Below are 22,763 nucleotides of genomic sequence, written 5' to 3'. Positions count from 1 at the left end.
GCCAACAAGTAGAAATGATAAGTTAGTCACCGTATGGTGCCAACAAGTAGAAATGGTAAGTTAGTCACCGTATGGTGCCAACAAGTAGAAATGGTAAGTTAGTCACCCTATGGTGCCAAAAAGTAGAAATGGTAAGTTAGTCACCCTATGGTGCCAACAAGTAGAAATGGTAAGTTAGTCACCATATGGTGCCAACAAGTAGAAATGGTAAGTTAGTCACCGTATGGTGCCAACAAGTAGAAATGGTAAGTTAGTCACCGTATGGTGCCAACAAGTAAAAATGGTAAGTTAGTCACCCTATGGTGCCAAAAAGTAGAAATGGTAAGTTAGTCACCCTATGGTGCCAACAAGTAGAAATGGTAAGTTAGTCACCCTATGGTGCCAACAAGTAGAAATGGTAAGTTAGTCACCCTATGGTGCCAACAAGTAGAAATGGTAAGTTAGTCACCGTATGGTGCCAACAAGTAGAAATGGTAAGTTAGTCACCCTATGGTGCCAACAAGTAGAAATGGTAAGTTAGTCACCGTATGGTGCCAACAAGTAGAAATGGTAAGTTAGTCACCCTATGGTGCCAACAAGTAGAAATGGTAAGTTAGTCACCCTATGGTGCCAACAAGTAGAAATGGTAAGTTAGTCACCCTATGGTGCCAACAAGTAGAAATGGTAAGTTAGTCACCCTATGGTGCCAACAAGTAGAAATGGTAAGTTAGTCACGCTATGGTGCCAACAAGTAGAAATAGGCCATTTAACTAGTACTGAAATATTCTGATAATAAAATACTTAAAAAAAAAACTTTTTAAAAAACCACGTTTTTCTTGTGGACTAAAAAGTAGAAAATAAATTTTTCTTTTGTGCGTCCTCGAGCTGTGCAGGTTCTTGTGATGACTGACAAAAACATTGGGTACGTTCACCATCAAATTTCCCGACCCATCTGCCCGACCCACGTTTTTTTCTACTTTTTAGTCCATAAGAAAAACGTGGTTTTTTAAAAAGTTTTTTTTAAGTATTTTATTTTCTCCTTTTTAGTCCGTTGCTACACATGAAAAACGTGGTTTTTAAAAAGTTTTTTATATACTTTATTTTCTACTTTATCTAATGACTTGATTAAGTATGACTTGACTAAGTGTTTATAAATACACGGACTAAAAATCTTGAGCGACCGATACGCTTTAAACAGAGAAAGGGCGTAATTTAAATAAGCCTACATGCCGTGACCAGGATTCGAACCTGGGTTGTCGCGGCCACAACGCGAAGTACTAACCATACGATCACGGCCAGCGCGCTCACATCGATTGGGGCCGAAGTAACTGTGTCAATAGGCCTCCAGTCTTGTCGGTATGTTTAGAAATCATGTCCTCGATTTTATGGTCCTTGGGGCGTAATTTAATTAAGCTAATTTAGGTCTCTAATTGCTAGTTTTTATGATTGCGTCTGAAATTGTTAAGCGAAAATAGCATGCATTCCAAATTTCAGATCTCTAGAGCAATCAGAAGTGGGCTAATTTTCGATGTCAATTTTAACAACAAACATCCAAACAACCAAACAACCAAACAAACAAACAAATAAACGCGAAGCTGAGTTAAGAAAAACGTGTTAAAAGTATGATTTAAACGAGCCGCTAAAATACATCCATCCACTCATACCCTTGCGCACTGATAATGTTATGTTTAATTGTGTTGCTATTTTCCACTCCCAGCTTCTCAACAACGCTGGCCGTATAAGGCGTGAAGCTGATGATATTGGCCCGAAGAAAGAGCTCGAGTTTTGGCTCGGCCGCACTGCCCACTTCAGTTATCTGCTGCAGCAGATCAGAGACGTCAGGGCACGCATGGTGTTCCACGTGCTGCAGGTCTGCAAGTCGCCGGTGATGAACCGCTGGAAGGAACTAGACATGAAGGTTACAGACCAAGCCAACGAAGCCCGGGACAACACCAAGTACCTGTATACGCTGGAAAAGTACTGTGAGCCTTTATACAGATGTCAGCCGGTTAGTTGTACTCACAAATTGACTTTTTAGATTATATATGAATATGTCAGCCGGTTAGTTGTACGCACAAATTGACTTTTTAGATTATATATGAATATGTCAGCCGGTTAATTGTACACACAAATTGACTTTTTATATTATATATGAATACGTCGGCCGGTTAGTTGCACAAAAAATATTCACTTTTTAGATCATATATGAATACTTATGTCAGCCGGTTAGTTGCACACAAAATATTCACTTTTTAGATCATATATAAATATGTCAGCCTGTTAATTGTACACACAAATTGACTTTTTATATTATATATGAATATGTCAGCCGGTTAGTTGCACACAAAATATTCACTTTTTATATTATATATGAATACGTCGGCCGGTTAGTTGCACACAAAATATTCACTTTTTAGATCATATATGAATATGTCAGCCTGTTAGTTGTACGCAAAATATTCACTTTTTAGATCATATATGAATACTTATGTCAGCCGGTTAGTTGCACACAAAATATTCACTTTTTAGATCATATATAAATATGTCAGCCTGTTAGTTGTACACACAAATTGACTTTTTATATTATATATCAATATGTCAACCAGTTAGTTGCACACAAAATATTCACTTTTTAGATCATATATGAATACGTCGGCCGGTTAGTTGCACACAAAATATTCACTTTTTAGATCATATATGAATACTTATGTCAGCCGGTTAGAATGGTTATTAAAATTCTGAAGAAAACCAAATGAAATAAGTATTTATTTTGAGTCAGGTTAACATGCTGGATAAGCTTTCTGGTTTGATTGGAACCATCCGTCTTATTTACAATTTCTCACCATACTATACAAGTACAGATAAGGTATCAAGCATTTTTGTCAAGGTAAGTTGAACGTTTTATTTGTTATTTATAGTAGCATGTACAGGGCGCTGCACGGGTTCAATTAAATGTCTATGTGCGAATATTGCGCTAAAGAAAATATACGTTTCATTAACTTTAACCACAACCTGAACCACAAACCAAAATGCAACCATAATTATAAACATAAACACATCCCAGTCTCCGTCCCTAATATTATCCATATAATTATCCGTATCCTTGTGGCTATTGCTATCCCCATCCCACCTTAAACATATCCGTTTCCCTATCTCTGTCCCTATACCATTTCATTTTCCCTACTGATATCCTTGTCTACTATTTAAAGAACTAAATTACCTACTATTGTGGGTCACTTTCTTTTTAGTTATTTAAATAGCAGTTCATTATTATATATTATTACTAGCCGTCGATACCCGTTACACGTAAATTATATTTTAATGTTATACGTTTTGGAAAAAATAATTTAGAAAATGGTTATTGGCCAAAACGCAACATTATAATATGTTGAGATATTATGACAAAGCAAAGAAATAACTAAATAGCTAAAAATCCGGCACATTTAAAGTAAATAAACCGGGAGTGATCTCCCCTAAACTTTCTCAAATATTCTTATATAAAAAAAACAGGGGATGGGAACTCGGGATATAGACATGAATTTTAATCCATTTTAAATACTTAAACTATTTAAAATAGAATAAAATCTCGTAGAAAAAAGAATTGCACACCAGTGAACGCCAAATAAAATGTGCATAATAGTGCGGAATATTATTAGTACTTTATAAATTTACATTAGTTTTTTTAGAAATCGGAAATAGCGTAAATTAGTACTTCCGGTCAACGGAAATTACTCAAAATTTGACAGAAGGCAGAGAATTAGATATTTTACTTACATGTGAAATTTCATTTATCTATCTGAAATAGTACTAAAGTTATATGCTTTTGAAAATTCAAAGTAAAAAAAGTACCACTTCCGGTTATTGGAAATCGCTCAAAAGTTGATACGGATCTACGATTTTAATAAAATACTTATATATGAAATTTCATCAACCTAGCTGTAACGCTACTCAAGTTATCGTGTTTACAGACACACCTATCTGGTCGTACTGTCCGTCGTGTTTCGTTGGGTCCGTATTTATTGGCTACCGTCATGTCCTAGGTGTCAAAGAGCCAGTCTGTCATTACGTATCGCCCGTCTCTGATCCCGTTCTCCCCCCGTGGTCAAATTTTGGTCAGATCAGGCTTCTTTGTGGGCGATAATCAGTGTCAGATCCAATCAGTGATCTGGGCGGTTACGCCCCTTTGTTACCAGGCCAACGTTTCCGCTATTGATCACAGGGATGGCTGTTTAGGGCCGTCCCGCAATCAGCTTGACCAGTGAGTCGTCATTCAGCTGACCGGTTCAATGAATGTCGTGGGCGGTTTCAGTCCCTTTGTTAATCTGGCCAACGTTTCCGCTGGACCGATGGGTCGCTATTCAAGTGGCAGATCCACTACATGGTTTGGCCACACCCAGGGTGATGTAAGAGCTAACGGCAGCTGTAGATCTGAACCCCCCGGGTGTGCGTGGTATCCCGCCCCCTTTATATCCCTAATCATTAAACGTAACTACCTATAGTTATATATATATATATATATATATATATATATATATATATATATATATATATATATATATATATTTATATATTTATATATATATATATCTAATATATAAAGTTCAATTCTGTATGTAAAACATATGTTTGTCGTGGATGTTCTATGGATTTAAGTGTTAGATGATTAAAGTCCTTATGGTCTAAATTTATGAGTTAAAAAATTAATATTGAAAGTTTTGGGAAATAATTTTCATTTATCAAACTGAAAGTAATAATTTTCGGCATGTTCATTAAACACAAGTTTTTAAAAAATATCATCTTTTACAAAAATTCTAATTATGTCTTTATTTAGTCCTATAGCACTTACTTCCCTTTGATAAATTAGGAAAACACAATTACTTCCCTTTATAAAACCATTGCATTAGTGGAAAAGAATTTACTTTTTATTACTTTGTTTTGGTGTTGGGAAAAAAAATAATTACATAATTAGCGGGGATTGATCAAGTGCAAATGTTGTAGGTATTTTACGGATAAGCTTGGAGTATTATAATTGTTCATTAAATTGAAACAGGCGCGTTCGTTTAAGTGAGTGCAAAAGACTATGAATAAGTTGGGGTACTATAGTCGTTTATTAAACTAAAACAGGCGATTCCGTTCCGGGCTAGACTGTGAGCACTTTGCGTTTATGTTCGCGTTAGTGTTTTCTTTGTGTTTAGGTTGGGTTTGCGTTAGTGGTTGCGGTTTGATTTGGTTCGTTTTTGTTATTTCTTTTTTCGTTTTTGTTTGTGTTTTTTCTTTGGGTTTGTATTTGTGTTTTTGGTTGGTTTTGCGTTTGGATTTGGTTTGTTTTCGTTTGCTTTTTTGGTTTTTTTTGGTGTTGTTATTGGTTGGTATTGGTGTTTGTAGTTGTGGTTGGGTTTGTTGTTAGGTTTTTGTTTTCGTTTGCTTTTTGTTTGTTTTTTCTTTGTGTTTGTATTGGTGTTTGTGGTTGAGTTTGAGTTTGTTGTTAATTTTTTGTTTTCGTTTGTATTTGTAATTGTGTTAGCGTTATGTTTGCGTTTTGTTGTTTTGGTTTTGGTTGGTTGTGGTTTGGGTGGGCAATGCCGGGTTTATGATGATTACTAAACACACAGAAAGGTTTTTCACAGAAGCCAGAGCAGGGCCTGGCCGGGACGGCTAGTATATATATATATATATATATATATATATATATATATATATATATATATATATATATATATATATATATATATATATATATATATATATATATATATATATATATATATATATATATATATATATATAATACTAGGATCCAGCCACCACGACAACCTAATGGTTTCGCCTAGACTATAAATACAAATTCAACTGGTTACCTGATCATTCTTGTACTCGTTAGATAACAAACCAGATCGTCACAAGTTGCAAGAATTACGTCTCTGACAATGGTGCTACAAGATTGTGGGATATGCCAAAGAACGAGATATATGCCAGGCTTAAGCACTGTATACGGTAACCAACCTGTTGACAATTAAAGCTAATTAATTTATAATGTGCCTTGAAACCAAACTATAGTTGAATGTTGCTGCTGAACACTTAGTGCCCCAACACAAGATGTCCCGGTAGTCAACTAGATGGGAGCAGGGGTTAGTGCCCCAACACAAGATGTCCCGGTAGTCAACTAGATGAGAGCAGTTTCCCGGTAGAGCAGGGGTTCAGTGCACTTTTAGTAAATTTGGGTAATTATTGAAATTTAAAAAAAAATTAACTTTTAATTTATTGAATAATCAGTGCATTGTTTTTGTGAAATTATTGTCTTATATTAAAAGTTTGAGAAGGTTTTTTTTTTTGACAGCCTTTTTGAAGCCTACATCAATATTTATAAAATAACAAAGAAAAAAATTGCAAATGCACATACCGAGCGCCCTTTCAATTTCTCTGAAATGTACATCTTTGGGAAAATCTACACCTTCAGAACTCGAATCGATAAGGTAAAAACAACCTTAGCATATTAAAGCAGTTTCCAAAGTGGAAGGCACTATATGTTAGACACTTATAGTAGGCCTACTTCCTATATCAACACAAATAGAGAAATTTAAATAAGTCAATGTAGGCCAACTTTCTACACAAAAAAAAAAAAAAAAAAAAAAAAACTAGAGAAAAATTAATTAGTGAATTTATGTAATAAATTGACGTATTGTCTGAACACTGTTACAAATGCATTTTGTATCAGTTATCCTATCCGTACACCATTGTATCAGTTACCCTATCCGTACACCCTTGTATCAGTTACCCTATCCGTACACCCTTGTATCAGTTACCCTATCCGTACACCCTTGTATCAGTTACCCTATCCGTACACCCTTGTATCAGTTACCCTATCCGTACACCCTTGTATCAGTTACCCTATCCGTACACCCTTGTATCAGTTATCCTATCCGTACACCCTTGTATCAGTTACCCTATCCGTACACCCTTGTATCAGTTACCCTATCCTTACACCCTTGTATCAGTTAACCTATCCGTACACCCTTGTATCAGTTAACCTATCCGTACACCCTTGTATCAGTTATCCTATCCGTACACCCTTGTATCAGTTCTCTTATCCGTACACCCTTGTATCAGTTAACCTATCCGTACACCCTTGTATCAGTTAACCTATCCGTACACCCTTGTATCAGTTATCCTATCCGCACACCCTTGTATCAGTTATCTTATCCGTACACCCTAGTATCAGTTAACCTATCCGTACACCCTTGTATCAGTTAACCTATCCGTACACCCTTGTATCAGTTACCCTATCCGTACACCCTTGTATCAGTTAACCTATCCGTACACCCTTGTATCAGTTAACCTATCCGTACACCCTTGTATCAGTTAACCTATCCGTACACCCTTGTATCAGTTACCCTATCCGTACACCCTTGTATCAGTTACCCTATCCGTACACCCTTGTATCAGTTATCCTATCCGTACACCCTTATATCAGTTAACCTATCCGTACACCCTTGTGTCGCCTATCTTTCCGTTTCCTCAATGTAACGGCGAACCTATCTGTATCCCCAATATATCGGCTACCCAATCCGTATCAACAATGTAACAGCTTACCTATCCGTATCATCAATGTATCGGCTTACCTATCCGTATCATCAATGTAACGGCTTACCTATCCGTATCATCAATGTAACGGCTAGCCTATCCGTATCATCAATGTAACGGCTTATACCTATCCGTATCATCAATGTAACGGCTCACCTATCTGTATCCCCAATATATCGGCTACCCAATCCGTATCAACACTGTAACGGCTTACCTGTCCGTATCATCAATGTATCCGCTTACCTATCCGTATCATCAATGTAACGGCTTACCTATCCGTATCATCAATGTATCGGCTTACCTATCCGTATCAACACTGTAACGGCTTACCTATCCGTATCATCAATGTAAATGCTTACCTATCCGTATCATCAATGTAACGGCTTACCTATCCGTATCCCCGATGTATCGGCTACTCAAATAACCGGGGTAGTCGCTAGCTTCATTTACTTCTAGAAGGTGTTGTCAGCTCTTGTCTTCACCAGATCATTTGCCTGCTGGACTACTGTTCTCTGTTTGCCTCACTGGATGCCTGCACCATAGAGGGCATTGAAGTGTTAGCCGCACGCTTTCACTCACTCTACTTCAACCTCAAGAAGAAAGGCTACGATCTACTTAATTATAAAAATTTGGCTTTTGAAGAAGACTTTGAGAAATTCCAGGAACTAGTTGACGACCTCAAGGTATCATGGTTTACTTCGCTGTGGCTCTTTTAAAGTGTATGCCTAAAATGTGGTTGGCTGAATGTGCTTGTCTGCTAGTGGTTGCCTGAGAGTGCCCTTCTAAATGGGTTGACTGAAATAAGTTTTTTTTTTTTTACGAATAATGGTTTCACGCCTATTTGATGAACGGTGTCACTGCAATTCACTTTTATTATTTTTATATACCGTATATAGAGAAAAATCGGACCCTCCCATGGCGCCGCCCTTGCGAAATTAAAATTTTTTTTTTTTACAGAACCCTTCCCTAGAGTGGTATAATGAACTCCTCAAAGTCTCATGGCTATCGGATGAACGATGCCAAACCAAAATCGACTTTTATTTTTATATACCGTATATAGAAAAAAATCAAATCGCGCCCTGTCGGGGCGCCACCCCTGCGAATTTGAAATTTTTTTTTCCGCAGAAACCTCCCCAGGAATATTCTCAACAACTTCCCAAAGTTTCACGGCGATGTGATGAGAGGTGTAGTAATGCATAAAGGACAGACACACACACACAAACATACATTGCTTTATATATATATATATATATATATATATATATATATATATATATATATATATATATATATATATATATATATATATATATATATATATATAGATAGATAGATAGGTAGATAGGTAGGTAGGTAGGTAGGTGGGTAGGTGGGTAGGTAGGTAGGTAGGTAGGTAGGTAGGTAGGTAGGTAGGTAGGTAGGTAGGTAGATAGGTAGATAGGTAGATAGGTAGATAGATTAGATTAGATTTAGATTTAGATTTAGATTTAGATTAGATAAGATAAGGTAGATAGATAGATAGATAGATAGATAGATAGATAGATAGATAGATAGATAGATAGATAGATAGATAGATAGATAGATAGATAGATAGATAGATAGATAGATAGATAGATAGATAGATAGATAGATAGATAGATAGATAGATAGATAGATAGATAGATAGATAGATAGATAGATAGATAGATAGATAGATAGATAGATAGATAGATAGATAGATAGATAGATAGATAGATAGATAGATAGATAGATAGATAGATAGATAGATAGATAGGTCTACACATACACATAGACCTACATAGGCTTACATGTATGTAGGTCTACATGTACATACATACAGTGTTTCTTCCAGACTTTTTGCTCCGGGGGGGGGGCACTTGAAATTTTCGGGGGGGGGGGGGGCGGACACTGTTAAAAGTATATATTTTCTATAATAATATAAATTATATAAATTTCATTTCGTTCGGGGGGGGGGGGGGGGGGGGGGCGATAAAAAAATTTCGGGGGGGGGGCGGCTCGACCCCCCCCCCCCGAAGAGATGCCTGGAAGAAACTTTGCATACATAGGCCTACATGTAAATAGGCCTACATGTAAATAGGCCTATATGTAAATACAATACAACGATGTTCGTTAACAAAATTTGTACAAATGTAACAGCTACAGCTGAAAAAGTTTATGAACACCACAATGCAAAACCTAAAACAAAGCTCAGACAAGCTGGACATGATGCAAAGGTTAGTTCCCTTGTTATAACTCTTCCTTACTTGACATCTAACAAATAACAAAATACTTAAGTTCATATACATTTACAATGCTAGAAAATCATATTAATCATAAGGGGTCATCCATAAATGACGTCACGTTTTTAACGATTTTTACCTCCCCCCCCTCCCCTCCGTCACACGTCGTCACAAAAAGTCAGACCCCCCTAAAATGACGTCACACTTTAGCCTGCAACCCCCCTCAAAATTGCTGTTGAATTTTTCTTAAAATATCGATATTTTGTCAAATTCTTGCCAGAACTCTGTCAACATAGAGTATTTTGATCAATTCCTATAACAATTTATTAAAACGGCTAAAACTCGTTTTCTAACATTGCTTTTTTTAATATGAAAAAAGTGACGTCACACCATCTAACCCCCCCCCCCCCATCCCCCTCAACACACCGTCACAAAATTACGGACCCCCCTCCCCCTACGAGTGTGACGTCATTTATGGACGACCTCTAATAGAAATCAAGGATTTCAAATTTAGTATTAGAATAAAATGTTTAAAAACTGATTATGTTTGTTCATCTAAACCTTGATTTATTCTGCGTTGTTTTTAGATTCAGCAATCTAAATCTTGATTTCTTAGACATTGAGAAGGGGTTCATGGATATAATATCTATTTATAATGAAGAGTTGGACAATCTTCAAAGTGTAAGTGTTAACCTTTGTTTAGAGTTTAATTTAATAATATTTCATAGCAATATATTCTTAAATGGCAAGAAATAAAACTAAAAGTAAGTTCCAGAAATTTAACCATCTATAACTATATATACTGTTAGTTATAACCAACATATACTGTAACATGATTGGAATGTTAAAAAAATTGTATTTTTTTTTTGTGTGACTTGACGTATTACTTATGCGATGTGACTTAATTAGAGTGTGAAAGAAGTTAGATTTTACCCTAGCTATCGCCCATTTAGTCATTATTTTAAAAAAAGCAATATTGTATCCTAGTCATAGTCCATTTAATTATGGCGTAAAGTAAGCAAGATTGCACCCTATTTATAGCACACTTAATGTTCATAGATCTACGAGAGAGACAAAGAGGATCCACCAATTCAATGGAACTTCCCACCCATATCTGGGCGAATCTATTGGCTGAGACAATTGTTTACACACATTGGCCAGCCAATCTTCAGCCTACAGGTTTGTCAGATATAGATAGCCTAGTGTAGAACAAATAGCACTAGGGCCGGCGCTACCCAATTAGGCCAAAAATGGGAAATCGCCATTATTAAAAAGTTCTTAATAATATATATATATATATATATATATATATATATATATATATATATATATATATATATATATATATATATAAAATATGGGAGCTCGAAGAAATTTGCGGGGGGGAAGGGCGTTTTAATGTTTTGCCTAGGGCGCTAAATAACCTGGCGCCGGCACTGGATAGCACTGAAAATTCGTTTTAAAATATATTATTCGATACTATACACTCCCAACACAACTCACACTATATGTTTGAATAAATGTTTAGGTGTGTTTGTTTTAATTTCTGACCAACATGTTCTAATGGTACACTCGTCAAAAAAGTTCTAATGGTAAATAAATGTCTGCTTGACATGTTCTAATGGTAGATACGTGTCTGGTTAACATGTTCTAATGGTAAATAAATGTCTGCTTGACATGTTCTAATGGTAAATAAATGTCTGCTTGACATGTTCTAATGGTAAATAAATGTCTGCTTGACATGTTCTAATGGTAAATAAATGTCTGCTTGACATGTTCTAATGGTAAATAAATGTCTGCTTGACATGTTCTAATGGTAGATAAATGTCTGCTTGACATGTTCTAATGGTAAATAAATGTCTGCTTGACATGTTCTTATGGTAAATAAATGTCTGCTTGACATGTTCTAATGGTAAATTAGTGTTTGACTAACATGTTCTAATGGTAGATGAGTGTCTGACCAACATGTTCTAATGGTAGATGAGTGTCTGACCAACATGTTCTAATAGTAGATGAGTGTCTGACTAACATGTTCTAATGACAATGCATTGTTTGAACAGAATCTGCGGCCGACTGTCATGAAAACTCCCGAGGGAAAGAAGGCGACTTACCGCTACAACAAGTTTGCTTATGTCCTCGCCAAATGTGAAGTGTTGTTCCACATAGCCTGGTTCCGTTCTGTCGATGCAGCTTACAACTGTAAATATATATATGCCTTTTGCGTGTAATTGTTTCTGTGTGATACTTCTTCTATAATATTGTGTTTGTTATACTTCCCCTAAAGTGTTTTTCTGTGTTTGTGAAATGGATTAAGATTATTTCCTGTACAGTCATGTTTTTAAAAATAAAACCATCCATGACACAAATGTGTGAAAAAAAAACCCTTTAAATTAAAGTACTAATTCTGTTAAACTATTACATGTTGAATAGAGCTCATTGGCGATTAAATCTATGCTACATCTTCCTAAACTATCTCCAAAACCTCCACATTGAAATATTCAGTTTTTGTGTTAACTATAAATAATTTTTGAAATCGACTTTTGGGGATCCTAATCAATGATAAAAAGAAGCTACATTCATCATGTAGTTGCCTCGTAGGCTGCCGTTAGTTCCGGCCACAATTTGTATTTTCCCGCTCAAATTGAGAGCCAAAAACAAAGATATACAACTATAGAAATACAATAAAACATTAGAACGTTTTTCAATTCAAACTAGGTGAGCACTGGTTCAGCCCCACCTCCCATTAAATTCGTAGTCTGACGACATTAGTCAACCGATCATGAAAGGTATTTCAAGGTCCCTGAAGGTCTGCTGACTTCATTGCTTAGTTGGGCTGTACATTACACTATCACATTTAAAATATTTCAAAATATGTGTCAAGGCAGAAGAAAAAAAAGTTAAAAAAGAATATTGGGAAACTTGTCTTAAATTCGTTTAATTAATAACCAGTTTGGGTCCCCAAAAAACGAACATTGGGTACTTTTCTTCAATTCGTTTAATTAATTTACCAGTTTGGGTCCCCAAAAAACGAACATTGGGTACTTTTCTTCAATTCGTTTAATTAATTAACCAGTTTGGGTCCCCAAAAAAAGCGAACATTGGTTACTTTCTTCAATTTGTTTTATTTATGCACCAGTTTTGGTTGGTCGGTCCCCAGATTTGGACACCCGCTGTTCCGGGTTTAGAGGATAAAATGTTCTTTCACAACTGTCTGTTTTTTAACCAGATATTTTTATCTCTACAAACTTTTTTCACGGAATGATAGCCTCAGTTGTTTATTGATTGTTTATTGATATTGGGTAAGAAAATGAACTGTATGTGATGTTGATTTTCAGGTCTGCAGGTTCCCATCTTGACCCGAGATTCTCAGACACATGGTCTATTGATCAATTTTGACCCTTACGTTCTAGAGGTCATTAAGGAAGCTCAGTACATGGTCAAACTTGGGCTTCAAGTTCCCAGACAGATCATTGAGCTCATTCATTCCTGTCAAAATATCACAACCACTTACCGCAAGGTCCAGGTAGGGCATGTCTTTGCAACCAAAAGATAAAAATAAATACAACTTCCAACAAACATCACCACCTCTTTTAGTTAGTATCTACAACACACCAAATAACTTTACAATCTATTTTTAGTTCGAAATTACAACACACCGAACAAACATCACCACCTCTTTTAGTCTTGAAACTAATATTCATTTAAAAAGAAATCAGTGTTTTCAAAATGTATCACTTAAAAGTTTGATCTCGTCCCTAGATGATGCTGCAGGAATATGCAACCTTGAAAGAAAGCATCCCAGACATGTTCGTGGCACTGCTGCAGCCATCGTTATTTAAGGTCAAATGATATTTGTTTGCTTCATTTTCTATGGAGCCAAAGCATAACCGTCTTGTCATTGTCCATTAGCAGTGAAAACTTCACGTTCATCGATCCCCATATTAGGGAGCGAACGGTCTGGAAAGAACTTGTCGTTGCTTACTCTACACTCTACAGTCAAACAACACGTGACATGTAGTGGGAGGGAGGCTCGATTGAGGAGGGAAATGCTACTACGATTAGTTTTTAAACTGCATCTACATTGACTCACATACAAATCAATCAATCTGTATTAAAAAAATACTTATGTTTCTCTCGTTTGCTTAAAATGATTTGATATTTTGAAACAGATCGACAGCCTTATATTTCCCGCCCTTACCAGTATCACATGGACATCTCTAGAAACAAACAGCTACTTCAAAGAATTGGATAAAGCATTCGATGAATTCAATCTATTGATCAAAACTGTGAGATGAACGTTCTGGTCTAAATTTTGAAACTACACACAATTAAAACACGTGCATCAGTTAAAAAAAATAAAAATCTCACCGTTTTCTCAGGTGACTGATATCAAATACACGCGCATCGATGCCAAACTGGCACAGATAGCTGACACCCATCTATGTTCTCTTCCTTCCACCAAACCATGGACAATGGACGAATTTTTACAAAATACTCGGGTAACTTTTGACTGGGATTTTAGGGTAACTCTTGATAGTGTGCTGAGTATCTCTTGACCGTGTGCTGGGCTTAACTGTTGACTATCTGCTGGACTTAACTGTTGACTGTGTGCTGGGGTAACTGTTGACTGTGTGCTCGGGTAACTGTTGACTGTGTGCTCCAGTAACTGTTGACTATGTGCTGGACTTAACTGTTGACTGTGTGCTGGGGTAACTGTTGACTGTGTGCTGGGGTAACTGTTGACTGTGTGCTGGGGTAACTGTTGACTGTGTGCTGGGGTAACTGTTGACTGTGTGCTGGGGTAACTGTTGACCGTGTGCTGGGGTAACTGTTGACCGTGTGCTGGACTTAACTGTTGACTGTGTGCTGGGGTAACTGTTGACTGTGTGCTGGGGTAACTGTTGACTGTGTGCTGGGGTAACTGTTGACTGTGTGCTCGGGTAACTGTTGACTGTGTGCTGGGGTAACTGTTGACTGTGTGCTCGGGTAACTGTTGACTGTGTGCTGGGGTAACTGTTGACTGTGTGCTGGGGTAACTGTTGACTGTGTGCTGGGCTTAACTGTTGACTATGTGCTGGACTTAACTGTTGACTGTGTGCTCGGGTAACTGTTGACTGTGTGCTCGGGTAACTGTTGACTGTGTGCTGGGGTAACTGTTGACTGTGTGCTCGGGTAACTGTTGACTGTGTGCTCGGGTAACTGTTGACTGTGTGCTCGGGTAACTGTTGACTGTGTGCTGGGGTAACTGTTGACTGTGTGCTGGGGTAACTGTTGACTGTGTGCTGGGGTAACTGTTGACTGTGTGCTGGGGTAACTGTTGACTGTGTGCTCGGGTAACTGTTGACTGTGTGCTGGGGTAACTGTTGACCGTGTGCTGGGCTTAACTGTTGACTATCTGCTGGACTTAACTGTTGACTGTGTGCTGGGGTAACTGTTGACTGTGTGCTGGACTTAACTGTTGACTGTGTGCTGGGGTAACTGTTGACTGTGTGCTGGGGTAACTGTTGACTGTGTGCTGGGCTTAACTGTTGACTGTGTGCTGGGGTAACTGTTGACTGTGTGCTCGGGTAACTGTTGACTGTGTGCTCGGGTAACTGTTGACTGTGTGCTCGGGTAACTGTTGACTGTGTGCTGGGGTAACTGTTGACTGTGTGCTGGGGTAACTGTTGACTGTGTGCTGGGGTAACTGTTGACTGTGTGCTGGGGTAACTGTTGACTGTGTGCTCGGGTAACTGTTGACTGTGTGCTGGGGTAACTGTTGACTGTGTGCTGGACCTAACTGTTGACTGTGTGCTGGGGTAACTGTTGACTGTGTGCTGGGGTAACTGTTGACCGTGTGCTGGACCTAACTGTTGACTCTGCTCGGGTAACTGTTGACTGTGTGCTGGGGTAACTGTTGACTGTGTGCTGGGGTAACTGTTGACTATGTGCTGGACTTAACTGTTGACTGTGTGATGGGGTAACTGTTGACTGTGTGCTGGGGTAACTGTTGACTGTGTGCTCGGGTAACTGTTGACCGTGTGCTGGGGTAACTGTTGACTGTGTGATGGGGTAACTGTTGACTGTGTGCTGGGGTAAGTGTTGACTATGTGCTGGACTTAACTGTTGACTGTGTGCTGGGCTTAACTGTTGACTGTGTGCTGGGGTAACTGTTGACTGTGTGCTGGGGTAACTGTTGACTGTGTGCTGGGGTAACTGTTGACTGTGTGCTGGGGTAACTGTTGACTGTGTGCTGGGCTTAACTGTTGACTGTGTGCTGGGGTAACTGTTGACTGTGTGCTGGGGTAACTGTTGACTGTGTGCTGGGCTTAACTGTTGACTGTGTGCTGGGGTAACTGTTGACTGTGTGCTGGGGTAACTGTTGACTATGTGCTGGGGTAACTGTTGACTGTGTGCTCGGGTAACTGTTGACTGTGTGCTGGGGTAACTGTTGACTGTGTGCTGGGGTAACTGTTGACTGTGTGCTGGGGTAACTGTTGACTGTGTACTGGGGTAACTGTTGAGTGTGTGATGGGGTAACTGTTGACTGTGTGCTGGGGTAACTGTTGACTGTGTGCTGGGGTAACTGTTGACTGTGTGCTGGGCTTAACTGTTGAATGTGTGCTGGGGTAACTGTTGACTGTGTGCTGGGGTAACTGTTGACTATGTGCTGGGGTAACTGTTGACTGTGTGCTCGGGTAACTGTTGACTGTGTGCTGGGGTAACTGTTGACTGTGTGCTGGGCTTAACTGTTGACTGTGTGCTGGGGTAACTGTTGACTGTGTGCTGGGGTAACTGTTGACCGTGTGCTGGGGTAACTGTTGACTGTGTGCTGGGGTAACTGTTGACTGTGTGCTGGGGTAACTGTTGACTGTGTGCTGGGCTTAACTGTTGACTGTGTGCTGGGGTAACTGTTGACTGTGTGCTCGGGTAACTGTTGACTGTGTGCTGGGGTAACTGTTGACTGTGTGCTGGACTTAACTGTTGACTGTGTGATGGGGTAACTGTTGACTGTGTGCTGGGGTAACTGTTGACTGTGTGCTGGGGTAACTGTTGACTGTGTGCTGGACTTAACTGTTGACTGTATGCTCGGGTAACTGTTGACTGTGTGCTGGACTTAACTGTTGACTGTGTGCTGGGGTAACTGTTGACTATGTGCTGGGGTAACTGTTGACTGTGTGCTGGGGTAACTGTTGACTGTGTGCTGGGGTAACTGTTGACTGTGTGATGGGGTAACTGTTGACTGTGTGCTGGGGTAACTGTTGACTATGTGCTGGACTTAACTGTTGACTGTGTGCTGGGGTAACTGTTGACTATGTGCTGGACTTAACTGTTGACTGTGTGCTGGGGTAACTGTTGACTGTGTGCTGGGGTAACTGTTGACTGTGTGCTGGGGTAACTGTTGACTGTGTGCTGGGGTAACTGTTGACTGTGTGCTGGGGTAACTGTTGACTATGTGCTGGACTTAACTGTTGACTGTGTGCTGGGGTAACTGTTGACTATGTGCTGGACTTAACTGTTGAGTGTGTGATGGGGTAACTGTTGACTGTGTGCTCGGGTAACTGTTGACTGTGTGCTGGGGTAACTGTTGACTGTGTGCTGGACTTAACTGTTGACTGTGTGCTGGGGTAACTGTTGACTATGTGCTGGACTTAACTGTTGACTGTGTGCTGGGGTAACTGTTGACTGTGTGCTCGGGTAACTGTTGACTGTGTGCTGGGGTAACTGTTGACTGTGTGCTCGGGTAACTGTTGACTGTGTGCTGGGGTAACTGTTGACTGTGTGCTGGGCTTAACTGTTGACTGTGTGCTCGGGTAACTGTTGACTGTGTGCTGGGGTAACTGTTGACTGTGTGCTGGACTTAACTGTTGACTGTGTGATGGGGTAACTGTTGACTATGTGCTGGGGTAACTGTTGACTGTGTGCTGGGGTAACTGTTGACTGTGTGCTGGACTTAACTGTTGACTGTGTGCTGGGGTAACTGTTGACTATGTGCTGGACTTAACTGTTGAGTGTGTGATGGGGTAACTGTTGACTGTGTGCTCGGGTAACTGTTGACTGTGTGCTGGGGTAACTGTTGACTGTGTGCTGGACTTAACTGTTGACTGTGTGCTCGGGTAACTGTTGACTGTGTGCTGGGGTAACTGTTGACTGTGTGCTCGGGTAACTGTTGACTGTGTGCTGGGGTAACTGTTGACTGTGTGCTGGGGTAACTGTTGACTGTGTGCTGGGGTAACTGTTGACTGTGTGCTGGGGTAACTGTTGACTGTGTGATGGGGTAACTGTTGACTGTGTGCTGGGGTAACTGTTGACTGTGTGCTCGGGTAACTGTTGACTGTGTGCTCGGGTAACTGTTGACTGTGTGCTCGGGTAACTGTTGACTGTGTGCTGGGGTAACTGTTGACTGTGTGCTGGGGTAACTGTTGACTATGTGCTGGACTTAACTGTTGACTGTGTGCTGGGGTAACTGTTGACTGTGTGCTGGGGTAACTGTTGACTGTGTGATGGGGTAACTGTTGACTGTGTGATGGGGTAACTGTTGACTGTGTGCTCGGGTAACTGTTGACTGTGTGCTGGGGTAACTGTTGACTGTGTGCTGGGGTAACTGTTGACTGTGTGCTAGGGTAACTGTTGACTGTGTGCTGGGGTAACTGTTGACTGTGTGCTGGGGTAACTGTTGACTGTGTGCTGGGGTAACTGTTGACTGTGTGCTGGGGTAACTGTTGACTGTGTGCTGGGGTAACTGTTGACTGTGTGATGGGGTAACTGTTGACTGTGTGCTGGGGTAACTGTTGACTGTGTGCTGGGGTAACTGTTGACTGTGTGATGGGGTAACTGTTGACTGTGTGCTGGGGTAACTGTTGACTGTGTGATGGGGTAACTGTTGACTGTGTGCTCGGGTAACTGTTGACTGTGTGCTTTGGTAACTGTTGACTGTGTGCTGGACTTAACTGTTGACTGTGTGCTCGGGTAACTGTTGACTGTGTGCTGGGGTAACTGTTGACTGTGTGCTCGGGTAACTGTTGACTGTGTGCTCGGGTAACTGTTGACTGTGTGCTGGGGTAAGTGTTAACTGTGTGCTCGGGTAACTGTTGACTGTGTTATGGGCTAACTGTTGACTGTGTGCTCGGGTAACTGTTGACTGTGTGCTCGGGTAACTGTTGACTGTGTGCTCGGGTAACTGTTGACTGTGTGCTCGGGTAACTGTTGACTGTGTGCTGGGGTAACTGTTGACTGTGTGCTGGGGTAACTGTTGACTGTGTATTTTTATTGAGAAACTAATAGAAGGTTAAGAAGTCTCATTTAAAAAAACAAACAAAAAAACTAGTAATCACAAAGAGTTTTGAAGCTATTTTTAAAATCATTTCTTATTGACACGGCAGGATAACACAATGCATTTAGGCGATGAACTCAATACGCTAAATAAAATGATATGTGACACGGTGTATGAACTGTTAAGGACGTTTGTGAACAGTGCTGTTGTTGAATATAAAACATTAGAGCGAATGTACAACGAAGAGCAGCGAATTGGTGATACTGAAGGTAAAACGTTCTACAAATCTCAGTCCGTCCATAGACTTAGATTCAACTCCGATTTATCCGATTGTCACATATTCGTCTAAAATCACCAAAATAATAACTAATGTTGACATATCACTTCCACATCATGTATTTGTCCTTTGTGTAACATTAGTTGACCTATCACATCATGTATTTACCTTTTGTGTAACAGTTGTTAACATATGTGCAACTAATACCCTAGTGAGTTTGGAGATCTCTTCCAGTGTATCTTTGTGTATGATCTGTATGATCCGTTTTCTGGCTTCCAGTGACCAAAAGTATGCACACAACACATACTATAGCAGCCATAGCCACGCTGACAGAAACAGGGGAACAAGATCGAGGCCCGTTACCGGAGGATTTGATGACGAGAGAGAACTATGCTCATTGCTGCTACAATTTGTTCGAGGACTTCAAGTCTCGCATGATTGACGCTCTAGTCAAGTGTGTCAGGACGTCTTTAGCGGCATTGAGGAAACGATTTCTGGCGGGGTAGGTACCAGAGTTTCTTTCAGACATCTCTTTTTGTGTGCTTGTGCGTGTGTGTGTGTGTGGGGGGGGGGGGGATGGGCGTTACTCCCTACGGAGCACATCCACCACCCCCTATGTTTGGCTTTAGAGGAATAAAACATGGGTCAGCTGTTTGATTGTTGATTGAATGTAACTGTTTGAATTTTTACCATTGATGATGTTGATTGAATGTAACTGTTTGAATGTTTACAATTGATGATGTTGATTGAATGTAACTGTTTGAATGTTTAAAATTGATGATGTCGACTGAATGTAACTGTTTGAATGTTTACAATTGAAGCTGTTGATTGAATGTAACTGAATGTTTACAATTGATGATGTTGATTGAATGTAACTGAATGTTTACAATTGATGCTGTTGATTGAATGTAACTGAATGTTTACAATTGATGATGTTGATTGAATGTAAGTGAATGTTTACAAGTGATGATGTTGATTGAATGTAACTGTTTGAATGTTTACAATTGATGATGTTGATTGAATGTAACTGTTTGAATGTTTAAAATTGATGATGTCAACTGAATGTAACTGTTTGAATGTTTACAAGTGATGATGTTGATTGAATGTAACTGAATGTTTACAATTGATGATGTTGATTGAATGTAACTGAATGTTTACAATTGATGCTGTTGATTGAATGTAACTGAATGTTTACAATTGATGATGTTGATTGAATGTAACTGAATGTTTACAGTTGATGATGTTGATTGAATGTAACTGAATGTTTACAGTTGATGATGTTGATTGAATGTAACTGTTTGAATGTTTACAATTGATGATGTTGATTGAATGTAACTGAATGTTTACAGTTGATGATGTTGATTGAATGTAACTGAATGTTTACAGTTGATGATGTTGATTGAATGTAACTGTTTGAATGTTTACAATTGATGATGTTGATTGAATGTAACTGAATGTTTACAGTTGATGATGTTGATTGAATGTAACTGAATGTTTACAGTTGATGATGTTGATTGAATGTAACTGTTTGAATGTTTACAATTGATGATGTTGATTGAATGTAACTGAATGTTTACAGTTGATGATGTTGATTGAATGTAACTGTTTGAATGTTTACAGTTGATGATGTTGATTGAATGTAACTGAATGTTTACAGTTGATGATGTTGATTGAATGTAACTGAATGTTTACAATTGATGATGTTGATTGAATGTAACTGAATGTTTACAGTTGATGATGTTGATTGAATGTAACTGAATGTTTACAGTTGATGCTGTTGATTGAATGTAACTGTTTGAATGTTTACAGTTGATGATGTTGATTGAATGTAACTGAATGTTTACAGTTGATGCTGTTGATTGAATGTAACTGTTTGAATGTTTACAGTTGATGATGTTGATTGAATGTAACTGAATGTTTACAGTTGATGCTGTTGATTTAATGTAACTGTTTGAATGTTTACAGTTGATGATGTTGATTGAATGTAACTGAATGTTTACAGTTGATGATGTTGATTGAATGTAACTGAATGTTTACAGTTGATGATGTTGATTGAATGTAACTGAATGTTTACAGTTGATGCTGTTGATTGAATGTAACTGTTTGAATGTTTACAGTTGATGATGTTGATTGAATGTAACTGAATGTTTACAGTTGATGATGTTGATTGAATGTAACTGAATGTTTACAGTTGATGATGTTGATTGAATGTAACTGAATGTTTACAGTTGATGATGTTGATTGAATGTAACTGAATGTTTACAGTTGATGATGTTGATTGAATGTAACTGAATGTTTACAAGTGATGATGTTGATTGAATGTAACTGTTTGAATGTTTACAATTGATGATGTTGATTGAATGTAACTGTTTGAATGTTTAAAATTGATGATGTCAACTGAATGTAACTGTTTGAATGTTTACAAGTAATGATGTTGATTGAATGTAACTGAATGTTTACAATTGATGATGTTGATTGAATGTAACTGAATGTTTACAATTGATGCTGTTGATTGAATGTAACTGAATGTTTACAATTGATGCTGTTGATTGAATGTAACTGAATGTTTACAATTAATGATGTTGATTGAATGTAAGTGAATGTTTACAAGTGATGATGTTGATTGAATGTAACTGTTTGAATGTTTACAATTGATGATGTTGATTGAATGTAACTGTTTGAATGTTTAAAATTGATGATGTCAACTGAATGTAACTGTTTGAATGTTTACAATTGATGATGTTGATTGAATGTAACTGAATGTTTACAATTGATGCTGTTGATTGAATGTAACTGAATGTTTACAATTGATGCTGTTGATTGAATGTAACTGAATGTTTACAATTGATGATGTTGATTGAATGTAACTGAATGTTTACAGTTGATGATGTTGATTGAATGTAACTGAATGTTTACAGTTGATGATGTTGATTGAATGTAACTGTTTGAATGTTTACAATTGATGATGTTGATTGAATGTAACTGAATGTTTACAGTTGATGATGTTGATTGAATGTAACTGAATGTTTACAGTTGATGATGTTGATTGAATGTAACTGTTTGAATGTTTACAATTGATGATGTTGATTGAATGTAACTGAATGTTTACAGTTGATGATGTTGATTGAATGTAACTGAATGTTTACAATTGATGATGTTGATTGAATGTAACTGTTTGAATGTTTACAATTGATGATGTTGATTGAATGTAACTGAATGTTTACAGTTGATGATGTTGATTGAATGTAACTGAATGTTTACAGTTGATGATGTTGATTGAATGTAACTGAATGTTTACAATTGATGATGTTGATTGAATGTAACTGAATGTTTACAGTTGATGATGTTGATTGAATGTAACTGAATGTTTACAGTTGATGCTGTTGATTGAATGTAACTGTTTGAATGTTTACAGTTGATGATGTTGATTGAA

At 38.4% G+C, this 22,763-nt stretch overlaps 1 protein-coding gene across 1 annotated transcript in view; it reads left to right on the top strand.

Annotated features, from left to right (window-relative positions):
- Nucleotides 1-22,763, top strand: part of LOC131945070 (dynein axonemal heavy chain 8) — a 186,071-nt gene that overhangs the window by 21,287 nt on the left and 142,021 nt on the right. The window contains exons 8-22 of the mRNA XM_059306046.1: nt 1,697-1,987; nt 2,759-2,866; nt 5,861-5,973; nt 6,317-6,452; nt 8,046-8,243; nt 9,718-9,794; nt 10,388-10,481; nt 10,860-10,979; nt 11,861-11,999; nt 13,136-13,323; nt 13,560-13,640; nt 13,970-14,086; nt 14,180-14,299; nt 19,163-19,322; nt 19,610-19,832. Of these exons, the coding sequence (XP_059162029.1) occupies nt 1,697-1,987; nt 2,759-2,866; nt 5,861-5,973; nt 6,317-6,452; nt 8,046-8,243; nt 9,718-9,794; nt 10,388-10,481; nt 10,860-10,979; nt 11,861-11,999; nt 13,136-13,323; nt 13,560-13,640; nt 13,970-14,086; nt 14,180-14,299; nt 19,163-19,322; nt 19,610-19,832 (2,165 nt within the window). The remainder of the gene's footprint in view (nt 1-1,696; nt 1,988-2,758; nt 2,867-5,860; nt 5,974-6,316; nt 6,453-8,045; nt 8,244-9,717; nt 9,795-10,387; nt 10,482-10,859; nt 10,980-11,860; nt 12,000-13,135; nt 13,324-13,559; nt 13,641-13,969; nt 14,087-14,179; nt 14,300-19,162; nt 19,323-19,609; nt 19,833-22,763) is intronic.

This window comes from Physella acuta, unplaced genomic scaffold (assembly GCF_028476545.2).
Source record: "Physella acuta isolate Inbredline_101_S28 unplaced genomic scaffold, ASM2847654v3 ptg000049l, whole genome shotgun sequence".
NCBI classification, from domain to species: domain Eukaryota; kingdom Metazoa; phylum Mollusca; class Gastropoda; family Physidae; genus Physella; species Physella acuta.
Note: the sequence above shows the minus strand (reverse complement) of the source record. Positions and strands in the feature narration are given on the sequence as shown.